Genomic DNA, 13,525 nt, shown 5'->3' with positions numbered 1-13,525 from the left:
AAGACCTGTACTTTTTCAATGTTAATACCTACCGTAAATCTTATCGCGACGCTTAGTTGATAAATAACTCTCACCAGACGCATGCGCTCGGATCATCGATTATTTCGATTGGTGCCAGATATTACCAGCCTCCAGTCGTGGCAGTTTGCCACGAAGGAAAACAAATGCCGACTTGTGTTCGAGATTTTGTGTCGAGGAGCGTGAATAAATTCGAATTAAATATGCATCAATTCGTTGTACGTGTGACGTACAACGTCGACTACTTTCGAAATATCAATTGTACGTCGTTTCGTTTTTTTTTTTTTCTTTTATTACTCGTTTACTAGATCGGTAATGTTTTAACAGTCGTGTAATGGCTGTGTGCTTGTCTTCGAGGAATCGATCGTTTACCACGCTGGTGGAGATTTTCGATGGTTTTTAAATTGATAATCGATGATGTAACATGGCTACTGTCAAACCGACTACCTGCAAGGAAGCAATTCGTCGATGGGAAGGGAACGAACGAGAAGCTTCCACTGCGACAAAAGTTATCCTGAATTTTCAATGGCCTCCCATAGAGAAGATGGACAATGCTCTGGCAACCTTGGTCAACTGTGAGGAGCTTTCTTTGTCGACCAACATGATCGAGAAAATTGCAGGTGGATATACTTAAATACTTGACTTCTTTCACTGTTGCATCGCGTTTACTTTCACGGGAAATGTAACAAATATTATCGAACAATAAGCAGAATTGAACGGTGATTTAACGTTTAGCTCCCCAATTTTTGGTCTTTGTCGGAAAATTCATTTTATCATCGTGAATACAGATCAGTAGAATGGAACGTATAAATGTGTGAATGTATATTTGTTTATTACTTATTGTTAAGTAATAAATGTGTATTTTATGAATATATTTACACTGATTGCTATTCGAAGTTTGGGCACGTTCAATTATATTTAAGAAGAGAATGTATCATGCTTTATTAACTTTCGAGCTGTGCTACTATATAAATTGAAAGCAAAGTAAGCAGAAATGATTACATTGGAACACACTACGATGTAATATTTCATTCTAAGTTATTCACTGTTTTTGTAAAATTGATTTAAGGTTACAGAGCTTTTCCCTTTTTAATATATTTGCTTTAATTATTTCCATAAGAAAGGAAGATATACTAGGTTGTTCGATAAGAAAAACACGATTTCATGGTTTGAAATACAGATCTACATGAAACTTCACACGTGTTCATCAAACAGTAGCACCATCTTTAGAGAAATAAAACGACGAATCCAATAGCGCCAGTTCTTATCGAATCGACAAAACTTATCGAATAGTATAGTATAAGAAGTAAAATATTATTCCTTTAAATGTTTATCATTGCGAAATTGTTTATAAAATATGCTTCTTCCTTTATTTGGTATTATATTACACGTGCAACATCCACATGCACGTGTACCGTGTGTATTCATGTTTCGGTTTTGGCAACACAAATGACTTTATTGCTTGTTTATACGGGATTATATTTTACCTTTGCATTTAGTTAAGCTTATAATTAATAATTATTACTGTGCCGTAACTTTGTAATATTATCTTCTTTATGCTCTTCAGGGACACCGATACAAACATTTGTTTGTATCGTTCCGTTTCTCTAGTTATTTTAACGTTGCATCGTGAAAATTTTAATTTTAAATATTGCATCGTGAAAGTAACCGCTAAAATTACGAATAAATGTTCAATATTCATAATTATATTTTTCGATGTGATACAGCTACAATGTCAGGAAATTGATAGGTATCGTGGATAAAAATAGATGGAAATTTTTATTTATTTCGAAGAAAACAGTTCCTTCTTGAAACGGTTACGAGAATCGATACCTTTCTGCTTTGGTGATTAGTGTTCGAGTCAAGTGACCCGAAATTGGGAATTTTCGAAACAGCACGCAATTCTGTAATACGAAGATGCGAGCACGTGTTGAAATGGAGCGAGGACACGTAGGTGAAGCATTTGTTGACATCGAAAGGAGATTACGGTAACGTAATCTTTTCTGAGGCAAGCGGTCACTCGCGTTGCCAAAACCGAAAATCGTTTCTAACTTTGATAATATTGATTTTCCGACCCCACACCGACTAAGAATAATTTATTCAGTTTAGTGAGTCTACATGGTGTTATCGAACGAGTGGTAGCATCGGTCAAATGGTAATTCTACGTGCAAAAATAAGTCAAAAAAAGGATAACATTTTTCCTTTCGAAGTTTCGTTTACCAGGAAATCGAGTTTGAAAGCGTGTAAACAATACGTTTGTTATCATTAAGTGATACTTAGCCGTCGAGTTTGAAAATTTGTAAATAAGACACGTTTTTTTATTATCGAGTGACATTTAGTTGGACGTGTCAGATTATGAGTATCGTAAAATAATTTTGAACGAGTAAATTGCTGTTAAATTATATTCGCAATTAAACACACGTACGATACGAAATTTGTTGCTAATTTAAGATACTTATCATACACTGTAACGTATCTGTAACTTCGGTGCATTTATAATTGTTGAATTATTGTTGGTTACCCTCTAGCGAAGACTTAAATTTCGAGACACCTGTTGTGTAACCAACCATTCTAACTAAATATTTTCTTTACAACTCGATCTTGCCTTGTGTCATCTAAATCTAGATTTGTGCTCCGAAACACTGTATCGTATAGTTTGCTTCATTCTCGCTCGTACTCCAAAATCGTTAGAAGCTGAGACAACCACGAGCGACATTTAAACTTAAAGTTAGTACCAATTAGTCTGCGAGTCAATATTAAACATTACACGTTCCAAATTCCAAATTCTCGACGGATGGTACTTTTTCGCGCAATTCTCTAATTTTTCGAAAGGCACGTTTTATTTCAAGTATTTCGTACTTAATTTTACTATATTCCGCTCGTGTATCTGAACAATTTGTCTCCATTAACGATTTCGTTCTTCGAAACCCAAGATGTACTTCCTTTCGATATCGACAAATTAAATAATAACCAAAATAGTCGGTATAAGTATGAAATATTCGTATCGCATATTTTATCAATAAATATCATTCTTCGAGATACGAAGCTGCTTTTTAATTGTTTGCTGTTCTCTTGGTACACACAATGACATAGAAGGTCCATTGTTACGTTTCTCACAGAAATGTTCATGGAAACGAATTAGAAAGAATCAAACTGATGAAATTATCCCGATCGACTGAAAAAATAATTAATGTACTCGTTCTACGACTCGTATATTCGATTATAATATTGTTCAATTATGATTTTTACGCGACACGTGTCTGTTTAATGCACGGCATCAATTTCGTCGGTACAGTAATCAGAATTCATTGTTCATTGTTCGAGGAGCTGAATACTTGGTGCGGTGAATACACTCTCGCGTGAGAAACTTTAGCTTTTTGACCGTTTCGGTGTAAATTTGCATCGGTAGAGAAGAATCCGTAACCAGCGCAGACGTGCTCCAATTTGTATGGAGCGGAGCAAAACGGGCAAGAACAATAAAACGAGACGTGGAGCGTTCGACAGGGCGAATAATTCGATGTAAATGGAATTACGTTACGGGTCACGTGAAATGGACCGCAGGTGCTAACCGTCCTTCGTAATTGACACGTAATCGCCCCGCGATTAATACAATTCGATCAAACAGAAATTTCATTAAACACGGATCTTGATCAATCATATTCTCTACTTTCCAGACTAATCTTTCACTCGAACTTCATTTCTCCTGTCTCGAGACACGCCCACTCGCTCCTCTGCTCGTTGATACGGTCATTTTTAACATCCGTGTCTTTTTGTGAATCAACGAAGACGAGGGAGATCGCAATATTTTCCAACGAAAAGAAAATGTTCCGAGTAAGCGGGGGATAGGGTAACGTTTTCAATTTTTCTTTCTCAGAGAAACTAGAGTCGATGTTTACGCGAAATTTTATTCTTTTCAAGATTTAAGTAAACTATCCGTTAACATTTCTACAAATTACGAACATACATTTGAACCTTCCCCTGCGTACGAATTCAAGAGACAGTCATCGTTATTCATGGACCGGTTTTGTTCAAGATTGAATCAGGTTTCGAGGTGACAATATAAAACTTGAATACGAAGTTTCGTGTTAGTGACGTACACACGTACGTAGGTACGTATTCATGTTCGAAGTAAATTTTTTTTTAAGAGTGTGGGAATGTAACGAAACAAGTATGGTTCTGAGAAAATGTGAAGAGCGTTTGGTATAGACGAACGAGTGAAGTGTTTTCGTGGCGTGAAAGAAATATGCTTGAACTGAATGACAGAATTGAAATGGTCTCTGTTGAATTTCCAATACCATTCAAAGATGATACAACAAAAGTTATCTCTAGTAGCTGTATGCATATATGTGTATATATACGTATACACGAATGTATGTAAACCTTAGTTACGTGGGATTTGATAAAGACAATCCTCACAACAGTCAGAATATTGATGAGAAAGAATTTTTGCAAAAATTATTCTCCATTGTGATTCTTTCCTTGGTTATAGGTGGCGAAGAATTTGCCCTCGAAAGAGAACGATTAAATTTTCATAACAATTATATTTAAGTTTCTAGAACATTTACACAGTATAAGACCACTTAGATTAAACTTGTGGCAGTTAGCTTGTGTTTACATTTAAATTAAATTACATTCAGTACTTGTTTATGACTACCATCATCTGAAGATGAAATCGATAGAATCGCATACTTGTCGACACAAGACTCGAGTAATTCGATAACCGAATACTCGTTGGGAAGTGTCTCGGGTACTTGGTATCAGTTTTCGATACCGACACCTTTGTAACGAATACTCTATCGATAGCGAGACGTTAATCGAGTGCAAAGTCTTTTTCAAGTTTCTTTCGTGCCCACAGGGTATACAAGTGTCAGACTCGGTGATAAAATTCCGAACGAAGGAACATTCTTTTAAACTGAAAGTAACCGATCCAGCCAAAGTTCTCTCGACGATGTTAATCACCGTTAAGCAACGTATGAAACACAGACGTCGTTAAAGTTTTCTCGTTTTATGCAGGAATCGGGAGTCTGAAGAACTTGAAGATCATCGCGTTAGGGCGTAACTCGATTAAAGGGTTCTCTGGTCTGGAACCGTTGGGGGACACCCTCCAGGAGCTCTGGATTTCGTACAATCTCATCGAGAAGATGAAGGGAATCAACGCAATGAGAAATCTTCGTGTACTCTACATGTCGAACAATCTGGTGAGGGAGTGGAACGAATTCAACAGGCTCCAGGAGCTACCGAATCTTCAGGATCTCGTTTTCGTTGGGAATCCACTCTACGAGAGTCTCGAGGTACGCTTCGAAATCCTTCAATCTGTCTTTAATCCGATTCTTCCGATTCTTAATCCGAAAGCCAACCAGGGGATTAGATTTTTGTTTGCGACTCCGTCTGGACAATCTTTGCGTTTCCATAGGAATTGATCTAATTGCAAATACACATAGGTGATCGCTCCATTGATATCGATTAAATGGAGGAATTAATTGACAACGATTTCTGTTCTGAACTATTTTATAACAAATAACAAGTAGTGAGATCTGTTTCGGACAATACTGTAAGTAACAAATAACAAGTGATGATAGCTGTTTTGGACGGTCTTGTAAGTAACATAATAACAAGTAATGACATCTGTTTTGGACGATATTGTAAGTAACAAATAACAAGTGGTGACATCTGTTTTGGACGGTATTGTAAGTAACAAATAACAAATAATGACATCTGTTTTGAGCGAGCTTGTAAGTAACAAATAACAAGTAATGACATCTGTCTTGGACGATCTTGTAGGTAACAAATAACAAGTAACGACTTCTAATTAGCGAAATAGTATTTCAGACATTTTGTTCAATTATAATAGGCTTGTTTTACCGAACAAAAATTGGGTTTGTTAATGCTTCGATGAAAGGAACATGTTTTACAATTTCTTAAAAGACGTGCATCGTACTTAAATAAGTCGATTTTAATTCAATGATTTCCAATGTTTAGAAATGTCATAGAAATTAATAATGTATTATTACGTATTGTATTTGAGTGCGTTACGTTATTTACCGAGCTCTTAACTTTACTAAATTTTAGAGATATCTACTTCTTGTATCTTTCCAATTTTTTTTAGAAATACTTTTCGTAAAATATTCTTAAAATGGATTTTTGGGTTTTACGGTAGATGGTAAAGCAATATTTTCTCTGACATTTTTAGATGGAACAGTGGAGGTCGGAGGTGGCCAGACGTTTACCAACGTTGGTGAAATTGGATGGCGAACCGATCATACGAACGGAAGAATGTTCGAACGTGAACCAACCACAAAAGCTCGATAGTCCTTTGCAAATGGAAAGCACATAAACTAATGTCGAAGGACATTTCTACACACTCACCTTTTAGAAATGTTTTCGTAACCTTTTACCATTTTTGATACTTCTGCAAGTTTTCTTTTTTGTAAAGCAACTTTTAGAATATCACAGACAACACTTTTTAGAATTTAACTTCAATAATAAGGAACTTTGCAGACGTTCGCAGAATGGTAAAAAATGGCATGTATTTTCTTAGTCGTGGGATGAATCATCCTCTTGGATGCAACGATGCTTTTTGTATCAGTTTTATAGTTTCTAATGGAAAAATCATACGGTACAGGAATCAATAAGTAAATTTAATGAAATTTATATCGTTTTCATTTTCGATGCTGTTAACATTTTTGTAAAAAAGAAGATGCAAACTATTCTTATCTCGAATTCACGAGTCAATCGTTATTCGTTGCTAATTGTCAACGGGTGTGGAATATTCCTGTAAAATGGAAATAATTACAGCTGATTCTGAAATAGGATAAATATAGATTATTTTAGATACAGAAATGTTGATAAATTTGAAGATTTGGCGATCAAATGATTTTGCATTCAAATATTTTACATCCCATGAGTTACCCTTATTTTCGATTGCTCTAAACGCGAAAGTTTTCATTAAAAAAAATGGTGACGAACACTTGACGAATATTTGAATACACCTGTGTACAAAACCACGAAATAAATATATTTTGTAAATAATCCTACTCGTCGAGTTCCTTTTCATTTTTTCCTATATTTGTCACTTTTTCTTACACTGTTTTAAATTTTGTTTTCTCTATTCACAAACTTGTGTTTTTGTGAAAAAGTGTATTTTTTAATTGGAAATATAATAGGTTCGAACGAAGTATAAATTACTTCGATGATTCTCCTTTTGTATTTTCGATTTACTTACCTTATCTCAAATCGTACACATGTAAACTTGTTCAATCTTCCACCAACAGCAACTATTTAGTAATGCTAGATAGACGAACATATTCGTATTAACACAATTTAAAACGAACAATAATATAATTTCATAGTGTGCTATTTATTCTGTCGTACGAATCGATTAATTACGAATATATTCGGTAAAAACACTTTTTGTCAAATCAGAGGAAAGGTTATACACATACATCAATTATAATTATTTTTCGATAAAAACAATAAAGGGTTCTAAGAAAAGATAGCTCTTTCTCTTTTAATACGTCGGAGTAAAAAATTATTTTGCGAAAGCCTTGTTTCAGCAATGTAGCAAGTATTTTAGTAAAATAATGATATTTCGATTCACTTCAGGTACATATTTGCATATAAATATCAATTAAGCAAGGAGGGAGATACAATATATATATATATATTATTTTTTTTTCTTTTTTTTATTTAATACTGATACGTAAACAATCGAAGAGAACCGAAATACCACTGTTCTGATAAAATACTTGCTACATACAAGTTTTCCATAAAATAATTTTTTTCTTTTCACGTATCGACAAGCTATCTTTCTTGGAACGATCATTGTTCGAATAAGAAAAACACGATGTATAATAGCAAAGGAAAGACTTCGGGAGAACGAGAGAACGACCCGCTACATTTATATTAATTTATTCGTCTCACGATACAAGACAGATCGTACATACGTTCTGGTGATTGTAAAAGGTTGAAAAAGCAAATAGAGTTCGATTGGATTCGATGCACGAGATATATCGAGGATCGGACAGACGACTTTTCGAGAGATGATCGTTTTCTTCTCTGGTTTCGCGTTTACTTATTCTTCTTTTTTTTTGTTTCTGTACGTTTTTGCGTTATTTTTGCGCGCGTGTGTGTATATATATGTGTATGTGTGTGTGTGTGTGTTTCGTGTTTCATTTCTTCGTCGAAGGCGTGTGAGATACAAAGGTGTGTTGTTTTATGTTTCGTACGTGTACACGCGTGATACCGTGCAATAGAAAAATCGACGAGTGTGCACGTATTATTTTTTTTTGCTTTTTCTCGGTTTCGCGTATCCCGGTTCGTTCTTCGTTTTCTGATGCGTTTTTGTGAATCTTTTACATTTTTTTTTTCTTTTTCTTTTTTACTACTTTCTTTATATTCCCTTAATTTAGTTACATCGATCGCCAATTTCGATCGCGTAACCGATCCGTTCGTTCTCTTTCGGTTCATGCGTCACGCGATTCGACGACAGACTCTGTCTCGTCTGTTCGATAATTGTTTTCCTTTTCAAGTAGATTCCCTCGAACATCCTTCGTCTGGCACTCGTCCAATTTCGTCGAATAGAATTGAGCACGATTCACCGATGAGAAAAACTTTCGAGCGAAGAAGCCCGTTCATCGTCGTGCCGAGAGATCGGAAAAGCTTTAGAAAGATTTCAGATTGTACGAGCAAATCAAACACGAATCTCCGCGACGGAGACACAAAGGGGACACCGTTTCGCTTGGTATTTAATTACTTTGTAACTCTTCTTTTTTTTTTTCATTTTTTCTTTCATTTTTTTTTCGTTTTTTCGTCTTTGTTTCTTCACCATCGAATCGTTTCTTAGCTTCGACTACGTATACATGCAACGCGGCGCAAAATCATCGTTCTTACGATCTCTTCGCGCGTAATTCTCACCGTTCCGTGGCTGTGGTTCGTTTTCCTCGGGCAGCTTTCTCGAAACGTCGTTCGAGAAATCGTTTCGTGCAGATTTCGCGACACCGTGATCGGTCGCATGCGCGCGCGACGAAGAAGAGAACAATATCGCTGGCAATCGGAGTAGTGGGGGAAATTCGGCGGTGGAAAGATAGAAAGAGACGTTTAGCCAATGACGAGTAAGAAAAATATCGTATGTATATCGACTCTCTGGAAATTGATCTGTTTTATCCGTCGAAGCGATGCGAATCGGCAATGAAATGTCCTCGCGGGGGTATACTTTTTCCTTTTCTGTTTCTTTTTCTTTTTTTCCCCCTTTTTTTTTTATTCAGCTTCGATCTCGGTAAATCGATTTTTGGACGTGTCGAGGTACGGTATGATCCACGGGTGCACTTTTTGATTTTTCGTCTATGTTTCGTTCGTTTGTTTTATCGTAGATGCGAATCGTTCGATGTCACGGCCGTTTAACATTGCTTCGAGTCTCGACGGTCTCGACGATAGCATTTTTTTTTTTCCATTTTTTTTTTGTTAAACGAGATACTTGAGGCTTTCACGGCCTGGTTCTTACGAGCTGATATCGCTCGAGGCTTTCGAGCGGAAACGCCTCTTTGGAAGAAATCGTTCCCACGTTTCACCGGCATCGCGTCAGTGGCTTCGTTCGAATAATACGAAGCTGAACCGTTTGACGGTGGCAAAAAGTGGAGAATATTTTTTCGAAAAGAAACAATCCCGTAGCTGGAAGCCTCGAGCGGTATCGACTTTTTAAAACATTTATCCCTAGATACGCTGACAGATTAAAACTTCTCTTTCTTCTCCTCTCTCTCTCTCTCTCTCTCTCTCTCTCTCTCTCTCTCTCTCTCTCTCTCTCTCTCTGTACTTTGCTCAGCTCCTCTCGCTTAGTCGTCGACACAAAAATAGTTCTGAATATATGTATGCTTTCTTTTTGTTTTTCCCTCTGTTTTCATTTCCTCTTTTGTTTTTTTTTTTCTTTTTCGTCTTCCCGTTAACCCTCCGCTTTAATATTTATTTTCTTATTAGTTTTCTTTAGTTACCAACACCGATTATATTCAAACACAATTTACACTGAGAAAGATCTGGCGAATACCGGGAGAAACGGGGGAATTTTTTTTGGGGGTTCGACCAGCTATCCGAGGGGGGATGGATTTCGTTTATCGGCTATTCTTTCTTCCCTCGTTTCACCCGTGGTTTTAAACACTGGAGAATCCAACGGCTCGCGACCGAGGCTTTCGATTCCGCGAACGATTTTTCTTTTACGTCGTGGCGAATCGTTGCTTCTGTTTCTTCACGAAATCGATGGCCACTTTGTCGCCGGCTCTCGTCTCCAGAATCTGCAGAATCGGGTGATCTGGGAACAGAAGGGGAAACGAATTTGTCATCGAGATCGTTGAGCGCCGATTTCCGTTTTCAACGCCCCCCCGTGACGCGAAATATCCAATAATCGGAAGTAATAGGTTGTTCAATAAAATTTATTGAACGGTACTGTTCAATATAATACTGTTCAATAAGTTTCATCGAACGAGAAAATTGATTGAACAACCTGGTAGACGTTTTATCGCATCAACGGGTGTATCAAAATGCGTACACAATGGATTTTATTTTGCAGAAATAAATTTAAAGAAAAGTATAGAAAGAACAGTACTGTTCAATATAGTACTGTTCAATAAGTTTCATCGAACGAGAAAATTGATTGAACAACCTGGTAGACGTTTTATCGCATCAACGGGTGTATCAAAATGCGTACACAATGGATTTTATTTTGCAGAAATAAATTTAAAGAAAAGTATAGAAAGAAGAGCCAAGAAGCGTACTTTTCTGCGTCGTGTCTTTATTTTTTGAAATGATTTTTCAAACCCCAGAATCGTTTATGATAAATTGGACTAAAGACTCGTTTCAAAGTTTAACCAAGAGGGTAGAAATGATCCAAAGTGTCCGATTTCTATAATGTTGTCTCGTCACGAGAACTCTCGGTTGTGAAAAACGTTTCTACTTTGCATAAACGAAATCGAAATCTCCTTTAACATTATTTTCATCCCCATCTTATTAATTTTAAAAGTTCGTTAATAAACTCGTAAATCGTAAATTTAACGAAGGTATTACTCGTAGACCGTAAATTGAAAAAATTAGTTCAGACTACGCGTTGATTTAAATACAAATTATTTTTAATCTTCCAACTCTCAATATATGGAGTATCGTATGTACTGCACGGAGCTACAAAGAATGCACCCGAGTCGTGTTCACAATAAAATTTATTTTTTTTCAATCTATTACGTACTCGTGATTATCAGAAAAATCCTGACCAATGGTGAAATAATTTATTCAAAATTTTGAACACCAAACTTTAAGCCCATTCAGAAGTATTCTTTTCAGCTCTTCGGAATACTTCTCGTTACAACTACTCGTTTCAATATTTTCTCGTTAATCTTACAGAAAGGTTTATTTTCAAACCTAAGAAGCAAATTAAAAAAAAAAGAAAAAAAGTTTGGCACTTTTCGCGCGAATGATCAGCTCCTAATCGACTCACGTCGATTCTTTTGATGCATAAGGGGTAGCTCGGCATGCTTGAGGCCATGGAAATTGTCTATGGTGGCGTTCGTGTCTGCCACTCCCGGTATCGTGCTGAGCCCCAAGAATGCTTCACCAGCAAAGTCGTTCGCCGTGAGAACATCGTGATCCATCACCGTGAAGACCACCATGGCGTCTGGACTTCGACACTGTTCCACGCACACGGAGCTGCAAAAAGAATCGTCCAATCGAATAGAGATTTTTCTTTGCCTCTTATGGTGAAAATAAGCGAGGGATTGGATTAAATTTGCACGTGTGCGGTTTGTTTCTTCGATAGACAGGAAACGTGTGTCCAAAGTAAATGTCAAAGCGTGATATTAATGTCACGAAAATCTGACTTTTCTTCTTGGTGTTTTCGTGTGATGCGTATCGTGCAATTTGTTAATGTAAATATAGCGTAGGCTGATACGATCTTGTCGAGTTTTAGAGAAAACTATTTATGGAGCGAGTGAACTTTGTTAATTGACCTTTAACGTTGTTAAAGGTCGATGCATGAAAGGTCTGGTTAATTGGACGTGGAACGAAGAATGGTACCTTTTTCATATTTTTTCGCATAACTCGAATTTCAAAAGCATTGTTCTAGAGAGGTTGCAATGAAATTCGAACAAGTGGTAATGATTACAGGACTTTGAACCCAACTTTCTATGTACTTCAATAGTGGTGTGTGATTTTCAAGTGGTTGAAGTAAGTGTCTCTTTATTGTTGAAATTAAAATCAATTCGGGGTCTGTATCAGATTTTTTCTTCGACGCTTGCAGAAATAAAATTTTGCGAGAAATAGAATTTTTTCTTTAAATATTGCAATTACTTTGATTTTCGAGTTTCTTTTTACTTTACTTTGGGTGACGATTGTATTTATGTAGAATAAAAATCCTATTTATCTTTTCGTTTAAGATGCCCAGGACAAAAGTTATCGTGCCAATCGTGGACATAGATTTCATCGTACACAGTGCGTGTAGTGTAATCATGTATCAACCGTGTATATTACTTCAACGAAATCAATTATTCGTACTTCAAAAAATTCTTACAGCTTGACAAAGTATAAGTATATCTACGTACAGAATTTGAAATTCACACGGCCAATAGTTTCCTCGAACAAAAATCTTAAATATCGCCCAATTTGCAAGGCTACGAACTGTGTTGTCGTCTCAACGTCACGCCCCTTCGGTGCAAGGAGAGGGGAAATAAAATAGTGGGATAACGTGATTGTGTGGTGGGGATAGCCTCTGAGCAATCTTGAGCAGCCAGTTGATTATGATTCTACTGTGAGTACGAGTGACAAGCATTTAGAACAAAATGATTGTTTAGATTTGAGGATCAACAGCTAGTGCAGTGTCTATTCGAAAGAATTCCAGAAATACAAATAAAATGTCAATGATCAAAAAACCTGAGAGTGTACAAAGCTCTAGTGTACTATATACATTAATTTAAAATAGATGAACCTTTAAATGCCAGGTTCTTTTTCAAAAGTTATAAATAAAGTTGAAAAAAGTATGTTACTTGTTACGATAAACTATTTACTGCGAAATAAATAAAAATTGACAAAAGTATGTCGTAGAAATGCATTTGTGCATGCAAAAGTTGAATAGGAAAATTTACTCAATCGAGTGTGTCAGAATTTCACGATAACAACTCACAATTCGAAACACTCGTCGAAAGTGGGATTCAGTGTTTTCTTTTTAACGTTGGTGTGCTGCTCGGCGCAATACTCGAAGACTCTTCGCGGTAGCAGTTCGATTATGACGAAGGGGTCGCTGTAACCATTTGGATCCAATGGTATCACGTTTTTGGCGTTTATGACTTCCACGCACAGGGAGTCGTGATTCAGGTACGCCATCACTGTCAAAACACCGTATTCCGAGGAGACGGTGTTTAGTTGGTCCTGGAAGGAATTGCCAATCAAATCTCCGTTTCATTTTTTTAAATCAACGTGCAATGTTCCATGGCAAAAACACGATATTGAAAGAAATTAAAATTGAAATCATAGAGACGTC

General features: G+C 36.5%; 2 protein-coding genes across 5 annotated transcripts in view; one reads left to right on the top strand and one right to left on the bottom strand.

The window, feature by feature from the left end:
- The first annotated feature begins 68 nt into the window (after positions 1-68).
- Positions 69-7,062, top strand: LOC143148550 (dynein axonemal light chain 1). Of its 2 annotated transcripts, XM_076314981.1 has the most exons (4): positions 69-279; positions 346-638; positions 5,032-5,309; positions 6,209-7,062. In XM_076314981.1, the coding sequence occupies exons 2-4, from the start codon at positions 443-445 to the stop codon at positions 6,350-6,352; spliced, it is 618 nt and encodes a 205-aa protein (XP_076171096.1). In that variant the 5' UTR covers positions 69-279; positions 346-442; the 3' UTR covers positions 6,353-7,062. The 2 variants fall into 2 exon arrangements, with proteins under 2 accessions (XP_076171096.1, XP_076171094.1); XM_076314979.1 differs by having other exon boundaries at positions 70-638.
- Positions 7,063-7,910: 848 nt separating this feature from the next.
- The window catches only part of Unc-13-4a (BAI1 associated protein 3), a 173,134-nt gene continuing 167,519 nt past the window's right edge, over positions 7,911-13,525 (bottom strand). For all 3 annotated transcript variants that reach the window (XM_076313696.1, XM_076313697.1, XM_076313698.1), the window contains 3 exons: positions 13,169-13,413; positions 11,492-11,700; positions 7,911-10,315 (listed from right to left, as the gene is read on the bottom strand). In XM_076313696.1, coding sequence (XP_076169811.1) covers positions 10,221-10,315; positions 11,492-11,700; positions 13,169-13,413 — 549 coding nt within the window. In that variant the 3' untranslated portion in view covers positions 7,911-10,220. The remainder of the gene's footprint in view (positions 10,316-11,491; positions 11,701-13,168; positions 13,414-13,525) is intronic.

Source organism: Ptiloglossa arizonensis, chromosome 6 (assembly GCF_051014685.1).
Source record: "Ptiloglossa arizonensis isolate GNS036 chromosome 6, iyPtiAriz1_principal, whole genome shotgun sequence".
In the NCBI taxonomy this organism is placed as follows: Eukaryota; Metazoa; Arthropoda; class Insecta; order Hymenoptera; family Colletidae; genus Ptiloglossa; species Ptiloglossa arizonensis.
This window is presented reverse-complemented; position numbering and strand designations above follow the sequence as displayed.